Source organism: Adiantum capillus-veneris, chromosome 5 (genome assembly GCF_014529385.1).
Source record: "Adiantum capillus-veneris isolate H3 chromosome 5, ASM1452938v2, whole genome shotgun sequence".
Taxonomy (NCBI): domain Eukaryota; kingdom Viridiplantae; phylum Streptophyta; class Polypodiopsida; order Polypodiales; family Pteridaceae; genus Adiantum; species Adiantum capillus-veneris.
The window spans coordinates 44,910,090-44,929,553 of NC_140935.1; the positions used below are offsets into that span (position 1 = coordinate 44,910,090).

A 19,464-nucleotide genomic window follows, 5' to 3' on the forward strand; every position below is an offset into this window, starting at 1 on the left:
AGCACCTATAGGTACTTGCTATAGGTACCTCTTTGCCTACATCTAGATTCTTCCATAGGGGTCAATATTGTCAAGAAAGGGGTCTTGTGGAAGAGAACTCGCAGAAAAGGGGCCACCTATAGGCAAGGTGGAGGGTGATTCTTAGATCTCGAGTCACCTAGTTTATGGCGAGGGCTCAAATGAACTGCTTGGAGATGCCAATTGTGGAGTCTATCTAGCCTTGGGGATCGAAAACTTTTTCATCTGTTTGTCTTCATTTCTCGATTTGAAGTTCTGGCAACCCTAGTAGCAATGGCATCAAGCACCCATGTATGGTACCAAGTTGTGTAATATGATGATGACAGAATAATGGTTACCATCATTAAGGTGTGTAGTTTGGTGCATCGAAATAGTTCCCTCAAAATCAAGATGTTTTCCCTACCTTATGTGATGTGGACAAGTGGAATTAGTCCCGCTAATGGCCTCCATTACACCTACACCCTACTCTTTCAGGTTGCAATCCGTTCAGCACCTGTTATCCCCAAAAATCCATGTTCACAAGTAGGTAACAAAGGACGTGCTAAACTACAAAACATACTAGCAAGTTCCTTTCCATCGTCAATCATTTTGTTGGTGTAGAGAAAAAGTGTTTGCCACAAAATGTCAAATATCTAGCAGGACCGAGCTCTCACAAGTGAGCCCCAATACTTTTTGTATCATTTATTGTGGTATAAAGGTCATAGTTACTTAGGCACTACTTAAGCATAGGCAAGTTGTCTGATGCATAGAGGTATACGTGCGGTCGAGTCCTTTCACTACAACAATAAACAATGTCATATAGTCTCCCTCAATCACAGAACCACAGCATGACATAAATAGAGCATCTCCCTCTCGCAAGGCAATTTCCTCTTGCAATGTTTTTTGTCACATATTAATTTATTCCTTGGAAAGCTCTCGTCAATGAACAAAATTGGTTGTATTGCATTTATTACTCTTTTATGTTTGTGTTCTAGGATTCTTCGTCAATTGACATATGCATTACCCACTCCTATGTTTCCTCATGCACAAACATGTATTTTTGAATACATGTACTTAAAAAACCCCAAGAGTTGGTCTAACGGTAAGGCTGTGGCCTCTCAACCTATGGATTGTGGGTTCAAATCGCCCTGTCGGGTCACGCTCTAGAGGGACACCTTGTGCTCACCTAGTGTTCATGTTGCTAGAGCTATTGCCTTTGGCTACTTGAGTGCATCCTCCTCCTTGGGTGGGTCACCCGAGGAGGAGGTTCCTAGCTAGTCGCAACAAGTTCTCTCCATTGTTCCCCAACATGTGGTGCATCAAATTAGGTGGCCATGGTGATGCCTACACGTGGCTCTTGCCCAATGGTACGCGGCCCTTGCCTGACCATGTCACATGGCTAATATTTGGAAGGGATAAGCGCCTCCCCCTGTGGGCCCTCTGGAGTGTCGAGAAGAAAATCACTATTTGAACATTATGTTTCACTACATTTATTATCTTGAATTAGCTCCAAGGGATAATGCACTCCTATCCTCTTTACATCACTTAAGAACCCAAAGCACACCACTTTAACTCTAAAATTAAACAATCCATAAGCAAGGGGAACGGTTAGAAACCATTCATTGAACTCATTTTACTTCCAATCACATACATTTTTGTCCTGCACGAGAAAGGATATAATAAGCCAATGGTAAACGTTGTCTTTGAAGGGAGTGTTACAAATGAACTGAACTATGGACATACAGAGTGCTGACGAGACTTCTGAGAGCCTTGGATACTAGGTGCATTCCAAAATTTAGCTAATGTCATTTAAGCTCTCCTGTTCCCTTGCTTTCACATCATCAATGCTTCTTACTCGCGCTTTCATCATTGGAATCTAATTTATTCGTCTGGATATAATTGTGGGTAGTAGTTCGACATTCACAATTATTTCACATGTGCTCAATCTCAATAGTGTCTGGACCACAAATCACACAAGCTGTACAGACAAAGAATATGTTCGTCTATGGCAAGCTATGACGTCGTCATCCATCGCACATAGATAGCTGCATTCCCCCTATTACAGCTAAAAGTGAGGCCTCATTACAAAACCCGTCTGCATGCCTCTATCTGACATGCATAAAGAAATAAACGAGAATATACACAAGCATAGTAGTACAAGAACAATCTTTGCAGTTCTTGCTAGATGGGCACAATTAAGAGACGAGCCAATACAAGCCAAAACAAACAAATGGCCAATAAAGACAAATCCAAGGCCCAAATATCTAAAAACGTAAATTAAAGAGAGATCAACAAAGCTCTTCAAATGTCCAGGACAGTATTTCTTGTTCCATTTTCTTTAGGAATAGAGACAAATAGAGCTATAACACCCACACAATGACATTAATCAAGGCCTTTGATGCCCCAATGTTTTCAACAGACATACAATGATAGTTCTGTTGGCCAGGAACCAAACCGGGCAAGAATCATAGCTAAAAGAATGGTTCCGATATCATCAATTGCTACCATCGATTAGTACCAAATCATAAAAATTACCATGCGGTGCCAAAAGCAAGAAAGATAGCCCCTCGCTGTGAATTGATACATTGTAAGCTTGTGAAGATTTTGTAAGATCCCACAGAAGAATAGATGCACTAACAATCAATAAATGCTATGCTCAAAGCCATGGACATTCCACCCGCTTAAATCATCCACACAGGAGAGAATTCGGATTTAAAAAAATCACGCCCACAATTTGTGGAAACTCTCAAAATACCCCTCAATTTTGAAACCCCTCATACTTGGTTTAGATGGTATTGCAGGCTCTTAGGATAAAATTGTTGTCATTTTTGAACACAGATGCCTCTATTTGTGGGCACATTTGTTAATAGTTTCATCAAAGACACTTCAAGATAGATCTCTTTTGTCATAAAGATTAGAGACTGCAAAAATTGGGGCCAATCCATTCCGAAATGACACAAGGTTATATTGGGATTTTTTGAAATTTGAGGGTCATGTTGGGAATTTCCACAAATTTCAAGGGTATTTTGGTAATTTTCCCAAAAAAGAAACACAGTCTGCAAGCTAGTAGACAATCCAATTTGGTAGACATAGCTCTGATACACTAGGTCAAACCTTCACACACCACATCAAACAAACACTCCAGTAATGAACGTAGCTCTTAATAATAGAGCATAAATCAACTGTTGGAGTGCATGCATTCCATTCAACCCATCTAAACACAAGCCAAATGGATACATTTGAAATACTGAAACAGCTGTCAGAAACAACATATAGCTGAGATTAGTGCGCATATCCCACCACCTAGATTATCAGCTCAATGGAGGCCACACCCGACACTGTACATTCAGGCACGAGGTATGGGGAACATTTTGCCGTGCGAAAAACATAAACAACAAGCTCCGTCCTCAAATTAGCTTTAACTGCATGCATCCTTGCCTCACTGTATATCAACATACATAGCTCCAACTTTTAAATCAGGCACTTTCATCATGAGCAGAAAAACAAGGCATTTCCTCTTTATTTTGCCTCATAATTGCTGTGGTTTTCAGCTATTTGACCGTGACCATTGTACCGTAACTATTTAGTTGACAGTAGAATTGTCTTCTTCCATGGTACATATTCCAGAAGGTGAATGCAATAAAGTCATATCTGGAAACCTACAACTCAAAGGGTGTAAATCCCCGGGGGCTTTTTGAATAGATTGTCCACAATTCAGAAGAAAAATCAAGCTAGCGCATCAAAAGCAGAACATCAACAGTCCAGATAATTAGGCATGAAACTGAAATTCTCCAGGTATTGCAACACACAGCACACGCACACAAGCAGACAGCTCCTCAATGCGAACTGCGAAACCATTTACAGCACAGCAAGCCCAAGCACTGCCCATCTGCTCTTCCCACCTGGAGAACCATGCTGTAATCTGAAGCCACACATGCAAGGTTAGTCGAGCCCTCCCGTCAAGTCAGCAACACCTACGCAAGCGATTCACCTTGCAAACTGTCCAACCCAAAGCTTCTTCCAATTTGCTCCACATAAATTAATCTAGTCCTTCTCACTCTCTTGGAAATCGTATAGCTGGCGGATATTCCCTGTAGCTGCACAAAACAACAAGATTTCTGAGATTAGTCTCACTACATCATCGCCCAGAGTTGCTTTCAACGATCCAGTCCTTGACATTAAATTACCATAGAGCCACTCCCGGAAATGCACATTAATAGCTTGTGACAAATCTTGTTTCCTGCTTTCATCCATTGGAACACTCTTCAAGGTATTCCTCAATGCATCTACAGCTTTGTTCTGTACAGACAGAAGTTACTTCAGCATATAAAATAAAAAGCTTCATGAAGAGGGCGACACGTTCTGACATCAATGCATAGTTAGCAAACAGGAAAACTTTCAATCAACTTTTCAATCAACAGAAAACTAGACACTCAATCAAATTGAAAGGACAATTGAATCTTTGTGCCTCAAAATTGGATAAGAAGACAGCTGGAAACGCTTCATTTTGCATAATATAGTAAATTCCTAAAACAAAAGAAGATTCTGGTGGTTTCTAGAAGAAACACTCCAGAATATGCGGTGGAGGAAAACCCTCTGTGGCAAGAATTTCTGCTTGGACAGAAAGAAGTCAGATCCACATGTCTCTGCTTTCTACGAGTCTTCAAAAATGAGAGGATTCTAGCAGAACTTCAATACATAGACATAAAAATGAAGAGGAATGTAAGGGACACTACAGCGTTTACCAAACAGAAGCACATAAGGCAGACAGCTAGATAGACAGAGTGAACTACTTTTAGAAAAGAAGAGCAAAGGTAGTTCCATTGGAGATCTGTAAGACCACATAATCGCCAACTGATACTCATAGGCCCCATGTGTCTTTCCTTGATTTCTGCTAGTTTGTCGAAATGAGAAGGCATCATGAGGCCAAGTTCAATAGGCACAGCTGATAGAGTGGGAAGAGACAACAGCAAAAAGAAGGCTAGGAATGAGAACATGTCTAAATTTAAGAGAGACAGGAGAGAGTTTAAGAAAGAATTTGTAATTACAGTCCAAAAGAAGGCCTGCCGTGAGACAGGAGAAGGAAAACAACACAGGAAACACATGGGATTAAGGTCATGTCATATCCAATATCCCTTTGAAATTGGATGACCAAGTTGCGAGGGATTGCTTGATGCAAAAAGCTAGGAGAAAAGACAAACATAACTTTAAAAAGTTGTGGCCTTGAATATCACCTTCGCAATAAACCCCTCTCAGATTTCAACCTACAAATTGAGGAAAACAATATGGAGTAAAAGTCCAAAGATACAGGAGACGTTACACAGGAAGACTTGCTAGTATGATAAAAAGATTGTACAAGAATTGCCTATATGAAGCATTTGTGCATGCCTGCAACACCACCATGCATAATTATGAACCTTCCATACTGAATAAAAATAAAAAACTGCACTAACAATGATAAAGCGCAAAAAGCATTTCGAACCAGGAAAATCCGAACAGCTGTGAATTTAGACATGTTTCAGCCTACTGAATACAATTTCAACCTTCCAGCAACTCTGAGATCTACCCAATATTATGCCAACCACTATTACTGACTGTAATGCAAAATACCATCACATTTGCTCACACTGTAAAACAACAAGCAATTACCCTTTGCTGCTGGGCTACAAAGTATGCCTTTGGTAGCATGAATGGATTGGCTTTTGTGAAAGGTTCCTGGGAAGATTGCGAATCATTCCATTTTGGAATCTGCAAGGTGAAAAAACTGTAAATATTCAGCTTTAACTTATGACTACATAAACAAGCTTTCACCACATTTGAATGTAGCTGCGCACCACGAAATTTGTGAATCGATCGGGTGATAAAAGTGATGCACCCTCTGCATGAGCATCAGCAACACCCGCGGCATGTGGGAGGGAATCATGAGGGTCTACCACCCCAAGAGTTAAAACCTTGTCCCATTTATTGACTGAAAGCTCTATACCAACTTGGGCCAGATGTGCCTCCAGTCGTGGATAGAAGGTATTGTAAGGTGCTACCTACAAACAACAGTCCATGCAAAAGAAACATTACACAGCCGAAGGCTTCAAAAGTTGCAGTGGTGCACTACTAATTGGAATCAAACATTTTTTTTCAAGCTAATAGTATTAGCCCAGATTCGAATCTAAACGGCGTGGTGGCAGGGAATACGCCCCTTATATTACTTGAACTCGGTACAATGCCGGTACTCACGCTCTGCACCTTCACCTAGAAGAGTCCCAGAGAATGAGCCCTCACACATATTTAGTGGCTCTTGGCCTTGAAAAGCAATTACATAAAAAGCATTCAAACTCAAAAGCACATGGCCTGAAAAGCTGGCATTGAAAACTGCCCACTGTAAATCACGAAAATCCGTACATGCTACCACGTCATCAGACCAGCCTGAAACGCGGAATTCCGTACAGGCTGCCACATCAGCAGGTCAGCGCAAATTGCAGAAATCTGAATCTGTACTGCTCTGCCACGTCATCAACTGGTTACGCTATCTTTTGTGTCTGTAAGGGTCCAACTTTATTTCAATGCCTTTATGTCACTTGGGCCTCATTGAATGGTGTCCCATAAGTTGGTGGGAACTCCTCTTTGAAAATAGGCCAAACTTCGACACTCCAAGTCAAGATTCTACCGCGACACAACAAAGATTCACTTCAAAACAGTTCACAGTTTACAATTGATTCGACACAGCCCGGCGCAGTTCCGTGCCTAGAGATATTGGCCCCAAAGACTAGCGCCCCTTTTGGTATTTCTTTTTGTATTAATCTGTGTTCAAAGTACAAGAGAGTGTGAGGGTTCTCACTCTCAGACTCTGCGTCCAGATGCTCTGAGTAGTGAGGGCCCTGCCCACCCGTCTGCGCTTTCAAAATCCCCCCCCCCCCCCCCCCGGCCCCCCGTTCTCTTCGCTCTCCGCCTCTTTCCCGAAGATTCCCTGCAATTGGCTCTGGCAGCGTTGTTCTTTGGACAGTGCTCGGCGCGCTCTGTTGCAGATTATTTTCTCCTTCTGCTTCTTCCCCACAGCAGTAGACACAGATAGAGGCTCCAGCTCCGCCACAGAGGTACTCGTCCGAAGCCCCCTCGCCCGACCCCGCTGAGCCCTCCATTCGCTTGCTCTTTCACCGACAGAGCAAGTGAGCCTAGCCGCACAGGTAGAGCGCTTGCAGGCGACTTCTGTCATCTGCAAGATTCTCGGCACCCGACCCAGCAGAGGAGAGTTGCGTGACCTTCTTCACGCCCACCTTCTCGTAGAGGTGGGCAAGATCTTGGACGTACAGATACTCGGACGAGGTTACTATCAGATCGAGTTTGAGACCTCCGAGATGGCGTCCAAGGTCATCGCCATGAGTCCATTGACCATCCGAGCAGCACGAGCCCACTTTCGACAGTGGAGACATGGTTTCGACCCTACTTCCGATGTTCTGGTAGAGGAGGCAGACATCCCCATCTCCGTCTGCTCTCCGGGTTTGTAGAGGGAGTTCTTACCACTTTTATCCAGGATAGGTTCAGCCATTGGGACTGTCCTGGAGACACCTCGCACGGCAGCCTCAGTAGCTGCAAGGCGGCTGGCATTCCCTCAGTTCGCGTTTTGGTTAGTGATACTCACACGCTCCCGAAGGTCATCCTTCTACCTCGGGTGAGTGGGGATTGGTTTAGACGAAGTGTGGAGTATTCGGGCCTCCCGAGCCAGTGCTTCATTTGTCGACAGATGAGCCATCTTGCGAAGGCCTGTCCATGGAGGAGGCCTCGACCTACACCACAGAATCGGCCCCAGCTTGCAAGGGCTGGCCGGCAGCCACAAACAGAGACAGCGCACACACGCAGAGAAACCCTCTGAGCCTGGGGCTCCAGGGGAGGAGGGATGGCAACAGGTCCGTGGTCGACGACGTCAGGGGCCACAGCGACAGCCTGGCACTTAGAGTGGTCCTCAAGCGCCTACCCAACAGCAATGGGTTCCCACGGGGAACCGGTTCGGTCCTCTTGAGCAAGATGAGGTTCTTGCTCAAGCCCCCACCCCAGCTTCACCCTCGACAGCGCCCCCCCCCCCCCCCCAAGAGTTCCCCCCCTCCTCATCATCCTCCCCCCCGCCTCTCTACCTCTGCCGCTCCCTCCCGCCTCTCTTTCCACCTGCTCCTACTCCCCCCCCCTCTCGCTCCAGTTCCACAGTCGACTCGGGGGGCAGGGCCTTCTCCGACTGCTAAGGAGATCTCTTGGCAACGCCTTTGCCACGAGTCGCTTAGCGAGAGAGGGACAGGCTTTCTTGCGACCCTAGGTACAGACGTCTCCCCTTGCAGCTATCCCTCGTGGTCTGACGAGCATCGACATCCGGCACCGATGGGACTTCTTCGACTACGACTTTACTCGTTTTCACGGCGACCCCTTAGCAGACCACGAGGCAGCCTGCTTCAGGGTCCATGTTCTGTTCCTTGCAGCTAGGGGGACAGAGGCCTTGGACTCAGCATTTGGCTTCTCCTTTCCCCTTTGCGGCAGCGACCAGACTGAGTGGACTCTCGACTCAGTGTTGGGATGGTTGCACACACAGGTCCTAGAGTTCTCTCACCATATGGGAGAACTAGGAGTTACAGACATGCTTCAGACTTTGTGGCCATTGGCCAAGTTTGCGGTGACACCTCCAAATTCAGCAGGATGTAGACACATTGTGGTTTACTTCTTTACCAATACACAGTGCTTGCCATGCTATGTACACATTCATGAGGACTCCTAGACAGAGGAGGTTGCTTTACGTACGGATCGCTCTGCTTGGGCTTGGGCCAGGCACTCGTTGCAGTCACGCATATCTAGAGGGCCCTCGGATGCGGATTACTCCCCATCCAAGCCAGCCTCTCGGATGCGGATTACTCCCCATCCAAGCCAGCCTCAAAGATAGCCCGTTTAGCTGCTGCAGCAGCATCTGTTCTCTCTCGCTCCCCATGAGGATCGTCTCATGGAACGTGTAGAGACTTGGTGGGCCCCGATTTCAGCGTCAGCGGGGCCGACTACGTCACGAGCTTCAGCGCGGCCTTGTGGGAGGAGAGATTCATCTCCTTATGCTTCAGGAGCACCATCTGTGTGAGAGCCGCATTAGACGCTGTGGTCAGCTCTTGTGTGGACGATATGATACTTTTTGGTCAGCTGCTTTTGGAACTGGAGGCATCGAGGGTGGGGTATGTATGATTGTTGCGGACTCTTTGCAGCAGGCCATTGTGGGCAAAGGGATTATTGTGCTAGGCAGGGCTCAGTGGATTACTATGTAGGTTCAAGGTTGCCTTGTGGTCTTCCTGAACATCTATGCGCCCAATGTGGCGAGTGCTCGAGCAGAGTTTTGGTCACAGATAGTTGAATCTCTGCCGTAGGCAGAACACTGGTGCATAGAAGGGGACTTCAACATGTTGGAGGACCCTTCTGACACGATTGGTGGTAGCCATGCTACTGTGCATGGAGTTCAGCTGGCAGCTTGGGAGAGGTTTTGTATGACTCTGAGGGTCTCGAATGTTTGGCAGCACTCTAGTTTTGTGAGACCCCCAGACAACCTTACCTTGTCTCATTCGGACCGCAGAGTGGGAGGAGTGAATCTATCGCAGATAGATCGCTTCTACACTAGTGACCATTTCAGTGACTTGGGAGGGACAGTTGGCATTCTGGCAGGGACTTCCTTCTCGGACCATGCACCAGTGATCCTCACAGTGGCAGACAGACAGAGGAGAGGGAGCACGATGCTTCGCATCCCAGAGAGGGTCTTGCTAGACTTTGCACTCAGAGAGCGAGTAGAGGCTCTCTGGACAGAGAGCTCGGACAGGCAGGATTCTCTTGTTGACATAGTGGCCTCAGGACTAGCTCAGATTAGTCGTTTCTTTCTCCAGGAGTCTTCGGCTCGCCGGGCTGCAGCGAGAGAGGAGGAGCAGCGTCTCAGACGGGGCATTGCTTCGTTGCACAGGATGCAAGAGCAGCATCCAGATAGTCCTTGGTTGGAGGAGTAGCTACAGCAGGCTCGTCGGGAGCTTGTTAGCACAAAGGAGCGGCGACATCAGTTTGCTTTCCACCGACAGGCATCTCAGTGGACACAGGTGGGCGACAGAGTGACTGGTGCTTTCTTTGAGGCAGTAAGACCTCAGCATTCGCATGCCAAGGTCAGACAGTTGTGGAGGCCCGACGGGTCAGTTGCTTCTGAGCCCGAGATGTCCGTGCAGTTGCTACTGACTTTTACCGTGAGTTAATGTTTGCATAGCCTCAGTCAGAGCGTCAGGATGCATGCAGGGAGCAGGTTTGGGCACAGATGCCTTGCATTGTGACTGAGGAGATGCGTCAGAGGCTTGAGCTGCCACTTCAGCTTGAGGAGCTGCACACGGCTCTTAGGGCCCTCCCCCGTAGTAGCTGTCCACATGAGGATGGGTTGACTCCTAGTTTTTTCTTGGAGTACTGGGACCTGCTTGGCCCAGATCTCTTAGTCTTTTCAGTACATTTTGCACACAAGAGTGATGCCTGACAGCATAAGTGAGGGCTTGATCTACCTCATTCCCAAGGAGGGTGGCTCCTTGGATGAGATTCGACAGTAGCGCCCCATCACCATCCTCAACTCAGCCTACAAAATTCTTGCCAAGGCTCTGAGTTTGAGGATTCAGCCACCTTCTAGAGAGCCTTATACATGGGATTCATACAAGTTTTGTCAAGGAACGCAGTATCCTTGACAGCATCTTTACTTTTTGGGAGGCTTCTACCCTAGCACGGCTCTGTGGTGAGGACCTAGTGATTCTTCTTCACAATTTTGAGAAGGCATACGACAGAGTTGACTGGGACTTTCTAGAGGGCACTCTACGTAGGATGGGCTTCTCAGATGCTTGAATCAGAGGGGTGTCAGCTTTGTACAGACAGGCTCACACTCAGGTACTTTTGGCAAGAGGTAGAGGTGATCGCTTCATGCTCACACGTTCGGTCGGACAGGGCTGTCCTCTTGCCCCCTTCCTCTTTCTGTTCTATGCAGAGGTGATGAGCAGGTTTTTGGTGTCCCAGCAGGTTGGTCTACAAGGCATACCACTCCCTATTTGAGGAGATGAGCTACTGGACGTTGAGTTTGCCAACGACTCAGCCTTGTACTTAGATGGCCAGGAGGCCAACCTTCACAGGTGTGAGCAGACTCTGGAGACCTCCTGTTGTGCATCGGGCGCACTGATCAACTGGAGAAAGACAGTGACTTTCTCGGTTGGTAGTGCTCCTGTGCCCGATTGGATGCCAAGAGAGGGTTTTAGGTGGATTCCCCCAGGGACTACAATTCGGTACTTGGGGTGTCAGGTTGGTTTGGACTTGTCTCCCGAGCAGCAGGTTGCTCCCCTCCTCCTGTCTATCAGGAGGAAGTTGTTACATTGGAGCTCAGCACGACTTTCTTTGGCTGGTAGAGTAGTAGTGACCAACCATCTGTTATTGGCGACTATGTGGTACATCACTTCTTGATGGATCTTCTCGAGTTCTTGTATCAGCCAGATAGAGAGGCTGATCAGGAACTTCCTTTGGTCAGGACGTGACACTCAGATAGCCCGAGCCAAAGTGGCTTGACAAGTCATAACTCTTCCTTGTTCACAGGGAGGGCTTGGGATCGTTGACCCAGCACAGCAGAGCAGAGCCCTTCTTGGGAAGTTCATAGTCAGAGGACTTCTTCCAGGTGAAGAGCCCTAGAAGGAGTTCTTGCTACAGCGGCTTCCTGCTAGGGTGCCTTAGGATGGAGGCCCCTGGCGACCTTCGACCAGATGGATCTTCATAGAGATGCGCAGAGTTGGTTTGAGAGGAGACTGGAGGACCGCTTTGCTGTGAGTTTGCTTCGATCTTGGGAGCTCTTGCGGCGAGGCTTGGAGCAGAGACAGCCTACCTGCACGGAGGAGCATCTACTACAGCCCCTTGTTTGGAACCCCATGGTTAGCACTCAGAGAGGCCACTTGGTTGGTAGTCGGCCTCATGTTTCCTGGGGTCCCATGGCAACGGGTCCAGCGCGCTCTTTAGGTGACTGGTTAGAGTTTTCAGGCTTGTCAGAGCAGGTACAAGGTTTTCAACTACATGGCATGAGAGGGGTGCAAAGCATGTGCCACGACATCTCAGAGGCAATTCCAGCTGAGTGGCTCACGCCTCACGAGCCAGTAGCACCCAGGTGGATGGGAGCCTTCACACGACTCGAGGTTCTCATCTCAGTCAGGGCCTGCTCATGGACTGTTCCATCCCTTTTCTTCGAGCTACAGGGTGAGGGACGCTTACAGCGAGTTGCAATAGAGGCCCCGCAGGTGGCACAGTGCTGTTTTCAGTGGATCTAAGTGGTGGGCATCTTGGGAGGACTTGTGTCATCGATCCTGACCCAGCAACTCTTGAGACTGGACACTAGAGGCTGTGGGCTTGGGAGTGCTGTCCACTCGCACGAGTACAGTGGAATCCTGGTGAGTGGCTTTGCAGGGACCCTTTCTCTTCTGCAGACCACCCAGGTGTCCCGTTCTTTCAGTACATTGTTCGACTGGGATGTCATATACTAGCAGCACACAAAGAGGCCCGTCCCGTTGCAACACCTCATTGGCAGGAGGGTCTCACAGCTGAGTTCTTGGCAGCCTTCTAGGAGAGGTTGTGGGACTCCAGACAGCCGAGGCGAGTCATCTTGTTTCAGTGGCTGGTCGCACACAGAGCTACAACAGCTGGGAGCTAGCTAGTGCATAGTGGTCTCTCGGCCGCATGTGCAGCTTGTGACCATCTTGTGGAGAGTCAGCGTCACTGTCTTTGGGACTGTCCTTCTGCACAGCAGTTGTGGCTTCGAGTTCTTCGATTGATGCATGCTCTTTCCACGGCTCGACAGTACACTTGGGGAGCATGCTAAGGGCAAAAGGCATCACCAAATATTCGAATAAACCGAACGTTGTCCGAAAAGCTGTCTTATAGACATCTCCCAGCACGATTTGGATCTGATGATATCCACTCTTCAAATCGATCCTGCTGAAACAAGAGAATCCCTGTGGTTGGCAGAGTTACCAGGGAACGGACATTTCGGGCCTTGGAACGCCGGAACGGAACGGCGTTCCGACTGGATACTGTCATCGGAACGGGACGACCGGAACGCGCTGGAACGGACCGGAACGGCCCCAACGGCCATAAACGGCAGTTTTTGAAATTGAAAAAAATGACTGTTAGGCAGCCAACGGCCATTTTTAGCAGTCAAAAAAGTATATAATGCCCCCCTCCTCCCCCATTCTTCACACACTCATCAAGCCTCAAGGCCCATTCTCCCTTGCTTGAGCCTTGCTCTCAACTCTCAAGCCAAGCTCATTCTCCCTAGCTTGCTCTCAACTCTCAAGCCATAGTGTGGCGCCGCGGCATGCCTCAAGGCTCAAGCTCTCAACCTCTCTCTCTCTTGGGCTAACTTCTAAGTTCTAACCCTCAACTTTCAAGGCTCAAGGCTCAAGCTCTCACGGAATCAAGCGGCAAGCCTCTCTCTCTCAATCCCTCTCTCTCTCTCTCAAAGTTCAAGATCAAGCTCTCTCTTTCACGGATAATCCATCATCCATGGCCTCTTCTTCTCGTTCAACCCCCTCCGTTCATGCGGGCAACACTCAAAAGGCGAAGGAATGGTCGTGGTGGGATGAAGTGACCTCGGAGGGCACCTTGTCGGCGGCGGGAGGTTCTCGTGCATGGGGATGCAAGCTATGCTCTTACACGCGGAAAGGGGGGCATGACATAGTGAGGGCACACTTTCTTCGAGTGTCGGGACATGAGGTGAAATTTTGTGCCAACGTAACCATCGAGAAGAGGAAGGAGCTCGAGGAAAAGGATCGGCAATTCAACCATAAAGCCAAGCCGGCACGCAAAGGTATTGATCCAAAGACCCTCATTTTCCCTTCTTCCTCTCTACCCGGTGTAGGTGTTGGTGCATCTTCAAAAGGTCCAATTCGTCGCCAAAAGACCCTTGCCACCTCTTGGGACCCAAAGAAGAAGGAAGAGGTGGATGCGGCCGTGGCCCGATTCTTCTATCACGACCATATCCCATTTGTCGCAGCGAGGTATGTTCATTGTTTTATGATTCATCAATCTTCTCTCTCATTTCTTCCGTTATCGTCGTTTCCACTTTTTTGATACTAACCTCTTCTATGTTTGATCGAAATAGGTCGGAGTATTGGAAAGTCATGGTGCAACGGATAGGAGAGTATGGCACCGGCTATGTGCCGCCATCTTCAGAGGCTCTCCGAACCACCTTGCTCGATCGAGAGAAGGCTATCGTGGAGCAAGCAACCCTCAACATTCAGCGTCTTTGGGCAAAACATGGCGTTTCCCTCATTGCTGACGGGTCAAGCGATACAAGGAAGAGATCTATCCATGGTCTCGTCGCATACTCCAGTGGAGAGATGTACTTTGTGCACTCTCATGATGCCACTGAGAGTGGCAAGTCCGCCGATGTCCTCTCTGCAGAGTGGACAGCGGCCATAGAAACCATCGTTGAGCAACACGTGGTGGCCTTTGTCATAGATGGGGAGGCATCAAACAGGGCAGCAGCAGCTATCATAGAGGGCCACTATCCGCATGTGACAGTATGTTTTTGCATGGCACACTGCTTGAACAACCTTCTAAAAGACATCGACAAGCTAGACTGGATTGCTCCAATCATTGCTGATGCAGTGAAGATGGTTACTTTCATCAACAATCACAACTTGGTTCGGAGTGAGTACCTCAAGAGGTCGGGCGGCAAAGTGCTTCTAAAGTATTCAGATACCCGCTTCGCATTCAACTTCCTTCTTGTACGCAGGCTGTCTGAATGTCAAAATGCGGTCCGACAGGTCTTCATCAGTGATGAGTTCACCACCTCCCCCTATGCAAAGACAGTTGCAGGGATTTTGTGCAAGGATAAGGCAGAGGATCTTGAGTTCTGGAAGGAGCTCAAGAGTCTAGATGCACAGGTAAAACCGGTGGTTCATTTGCTTCGAGTTCTGGATGGCATGGATCCTTACATTGGCAAGATTTATGAGGCAATGGACCGCATGATTAAGCAGCTTGCACAGCTTGAGCCGAACGCAGAGCGATGTGAGGAGATCCATGCGCTTTGCAGCTCGAGGTGGAATTCATATGCCTCTCCTTTACACGGGGCAGCGTACATGGTGGATCCAGAGTTCCAAGGTGCAGGGCAAGAGACAGATAGGGAAGTCATGAACCAATTTACAGAGATCTTAAACAAGATGGTTCTCGACAGAGATGGGCGACGCATTGTCAGAGATCAGCTGAGACAGTACAGAGAGATGGCAGTCCAAATGCTCAGATTGATCGCAGGAAAATAGGTTCAGTGCTTTGGTGGGAGGACTATGGCTATGATGGCCCTAAGCTTCAGAGATTGGCGATCCGTATTATCAGCCAGTCAGTTAGTACCTCATGCTTGGAGCAATTGTGGAGTACCTTTAGCCACATTGCTTCCAAGAAGAGAAATCGGCTTGGAGTGGAGAAGGCTAATGATCTTGTCTTCGTCAGCGCAAATTTGAAAATGCTTTGCAAGAGTACAGACAAACAGACAGATCCTTTCACAGTGGGAGATGGAGCAAGAGGCTTCTCAAGCGGGTGGAGATGCACATCCACCAACACTAGGTACTTCATCTGTGGCTGAGATCGAGCCGGACCTAGACCTCGATGATGAGGAATGGGAGGATGTGCATGATTTACAGCCGGCTACTACGGATTGGGAGGCCTCTCAGGCTAGTGGCTCTTGAGTCTTGAGTCTTTGCCATTTATCCACCTTTTTGTATGGCTGCTTGAGCCTTGCCCTCTTTGCCATTTGTAGCTACTAGCATCTTTATGGTATTTGTCACCTTCAGTCTTTTGGTATTGTGGTCACTGAAGTCTGGTTTGAACTTTGCCCCCCTTTGGTTTTTTTGTAGCACCTTGGCCGCTGGCGGCCCTTGAGGCTTGTTACTATGTTAGCCATAATTAATTCCAAAGTGTTATCTCTGACTACTACTCTTGCAATTATTTGAGAGCATTGTGTATGTACTATGGGCATTGTGTTTGCTCATTGTTGTTCATCTGGCTATGTACTCTGGGCGCCTCACATCCCAATCAAGTCATAATAAGGTTAAATGGTCTTCGAATCGTGTTTTTTGTGGGTATTAGAGTCAAAGGACTCTAATACTACTTGTATTCAAACACATAACGCTAAAAAAAATAATATTTGGGTGTTTTTTTAGCCTGCCGTTCCGGGCCCATTCCCGTTCCCCCGTTCCGCAGGGAGGCCCGTCGCCGTTCCCGTTCCGCGTTCCGGGTAACTCTGGTGGTTGGTCTAGAATATCATTAATCCTAGGAATCAGAATTCTGTTCTTGATAATGATTTTGTTGAGAGCTCTATAATCAATGCACATTCTCCAAGGTCTGTCTGTCTTTCTTCAAAACCAACAACACCGGAGAGCAGTAAGGTGAAGTACTCGGCTGGATAAGACCCTTTTCCAAGAGGTCTTTCACTTTGTTTATAATCTCTTCATTCTCGGCTCGGCTCACACGGTAAGGTGGCCGGTTCGGTGGTGTGCTTCCAGGCATCAGATCAATGGTATGATCCTCAGGACGAGCTGGTGGCAACTCGCCTGGCAGGCCCTCAAAAAAGCAATCGACATGAGTGTGGAGAAAATCTTGGCGTTCTTTATCAAGTTCATACATATTTGTGCTATGTTCATCATTCAACTCTTTCAAAAAGATCGAGTAAACAAGCGAACTGGATTTCATTAATTTCAAAACGGCCGAAGCTAACACAATAGGGACAGATTCGCCCTTAAGTTTCACATCAAGTACAATAGTTCGGCCCTTTTCAATAGTCGATGTCGCTTTCTTCGCCCGATAATCAACCACGGTATTGTTCTTATGGTACCAAGGGACTCCCAGGAGAACATCACAACCTTCCAAGGGCATTATGTAGAAGTCCTCGTGCCCCGAATACTCCTGGCAATGCAATCGATGTTTGCCAATGACAGGTGTAATGGCGACGTCCCTGCCGGGTGCCGCTAGAATTGTCTCTGCTTGTGGTCCCACCCAATCGGGTGTAATCTCGTGGCTCCTCCATCAAAGAAAATCAAGGCTTCTTGGTCTTTCACTTTGTCCCAAGCTTGGCAAAGTTTTGTACTTTCATCAATCGTGCTTGAATCAGTGCCCATGCAATCTGGACCCAGTTCTGCTTTCATCTTGCCTTTTCGTCCATGTTCCTCACCTGCTTTCGAACTCTTTGGCCTTTCTTCATCTTGTGCTTTCTATGCGTTTTTACAACACTTCGCAGAGATGTGCCATGTTCTCCGCATCCAAAACGGTTCCCCTCTTTGATGTAGCTAGCCCTCTCCCAAAGAGAGCCGGGGTCGTGCATCCTTATCTTTCTTTTCTTGGGAGCTCTTCTTCTTTCTACTTTCATTATTAGAAGTCAGTCGGTTCTCTGAGTGATGATCTCATATGTGGGGTAAGTCAGACTGCCTGAATGTATGGCAAAACCCCATTTCGCATGACCCATCAATTCTTGAATAGAACCCGACTTTTGTTCTAAGCGGTAATCACGGATCTCTGTAGGAAGTCCGCAGCAAAACCGATGAATCTGTTCTTTAAATGAGAACTTCTTAAATGAAGAAGCGGTTAGAAAAGAGCCCCAAAATCTCTCGCAATATGCGTCCAAAGAATCTCTCTTGGTCATCCGAAGATGATTCGAAGCGGTTCGTATATCTCGTTCGTACTCTCGAGTCTGCCAAGAAGAAATAAAAAGACTTTTAAATTTTAGCCATTTAACTGGCGCTTTCTTGTTCAATAGAAGACTGGACCACCATGTGCGAGCATTTCCCTTGAAGAAAGAGGTAGCCCTTCGAATCTTGGATTGCTCTAGAGAAAGCTATATCAAACTACTGTATGAAGGCCAAAGCCCTCGAAGCATCTCAGAATCCATAAAAAGTGTCAAACTTAGTTCACTGTCCACCTTCTTTAAATTCTCAAACTTTCTTGCTTTTATCTTCGAGAAAGTCATATTGGTTGGCTTTATAGAAATGCTTCTTCTTTGCATAAAATCTATGATCGTCGGTGTCCGAACTATCTGAAAACGAGTCCTCCATAGAACTGTCAGAAACTGGGGAAACTTAGGCTTCTTTGCCTTTTTCTTGCCCTTTTCGAAGCTTTGCTTTTTGCTTCGCTTTTCTTTCCTGTTTTCTTCGCTTGAGTCAGAAGAGCTAGAAGAACTATCAGAAGAAGAAGAAGAAGAAGAAACTGGGGAAACTTAGGCAAGAAAGCAAAAGAAGCGTGTCGGATTTGAAGCCTAAGTTTCCCCAGTTTCTGACAGCTCTTCTTCTTCTTTCTACTTTTTGTCGTGCTTTTTGGCTTTGTTGTTCGCGTCAAAAAGTTGAGAAATCCGTGTAACAACCACCTCTTCCAATTCTTGCTCTATAAACATCCTCCGAGTAGGAGGTTTCTTGAGTGCCGGTTTGAGGGGTGGCTCTTTGGCTTTCTGCCACTGGGTGTGCACCTCATCGAAGGATGTATGAGTCAAAAATTTAGTAAACTTCGTATCCTTCGCAAGGTTGATCAACATCTTTGTCAAGTCGTCAACCAATTGTCGACGTTCCATCTCTTCAATCTCTGTCTGAGTAGGCCGTACTCTTCGTGAGAATCTTCTTTGTGATCTCTTCCCGCATCCCCAACTACAGAGGAAGTCGAGCGTTCGTTGTAGGAATCCATAAATGTCACGAGAAAAGGATTGGGGTTCCCGTTAGAAGAGAAATCCGCCACGCTTTGATATACTGTAACAAACTTGGACACTCCAAGTCAAGATTCTACCGCGACACAACACAGATTCACTTCAAAACAGTTCACATTTCACAATTGATTCGACACGGCCCGGCGGAGTTCCGTGCCTAGAGATATTGGCCCCAAAGATTGCGCCCCTTTCGGTATTTCTTTTTGTATTAATATGTGTTCAAAGTACAAAAGAGTGGGAGGGTTCTCACTCTCAGACTCTCCGTCCAGATGCTATGAGTAGTGAGGGCCCTGCCCACCAATTTATAAGTTACAAGGGATGCCCAAAAAGCTTCTCACTCAAAAGCTCTTAAAAAATAGCAATTCACTCAAAAACTGCCAAAATCAGCCTGCGTAGAATTCAGCCTATCCAAAAAAGCAGATTTCCGTACAGCCAGTCCGCTTTTTGCGCCGCAATTCACGGAGCTGCCGTACAGCTGCCATGTGTAACAGTTTTCGCCTTTTTCGATGTTGCCACGTCAGCCTGTCTTCGCGTTTCACGAACCTGCTGCCAACCAATTGGGTGTAACCGGTCTACTGGCCCACTTTGGGATTGTGTCGGGTCATGCCACGTCACCAGTTAGTGACACCACTCAACCGTAAGTCGGTAAAACTTCTTCTGTTGCTTCAGCTTCCTTACTTAGGGTTTAGGCCTTTGAGCCTGGATCTGCAGATTGCCTCCGTTCTTCAGTGGCTTGA

General features: G+C 47.3%; 1 protein-coding gene across 1 annotated transcript in view; it reads right to left on the reverse strand.

The window, feature by feature from the left end:
- Nucleotides 1-3,456: 3,456 nt before the first annotated feature.
- Nucleotides 3,457-19,464, reverse strand: part of LOC147457227 (uncharacterized) — a 76,215-nt gene continuing 60,207 nt past the window's right edge. The window contains exons 6-12 of the mRNA XM_086512186.1: nucleotides 5,832-6,035; nucleotides 5,647-5,745; nucleotides 4,185-4,296; nucleotides 4,056-4,094; nucleotides 3,989-3,996; nucleotides 3,900-3,919; nucleotides 3,457-3,656 (exon numbers count right to left, since the gene is read on the reverse strand). Coding sequence (XP_086368312.1) covers nucleotides 3,581-3,656; nucleotides 3,900-3,919; nucleotides 3,989-3,996; nucleotides 4,056-4,094; nucleotides 4,185-4,296; nucleotides 5,647-5,745; nucleotides 5,832-6,035 — 558 coding nt within the window. The 3' untranslated portion in view covers nucleotides 3,457-3,580. The remainder of the gene's footprint in view (nucleotides 3,657-3,899; nucleotides 3,920-3,988; nucleotides 3,997-4,055; nucleotides 4,095-4,184; nucleotides 4,297-5,646; nucleotides 5,746-5,831; nucleotides 6,036-19,464) is intronic.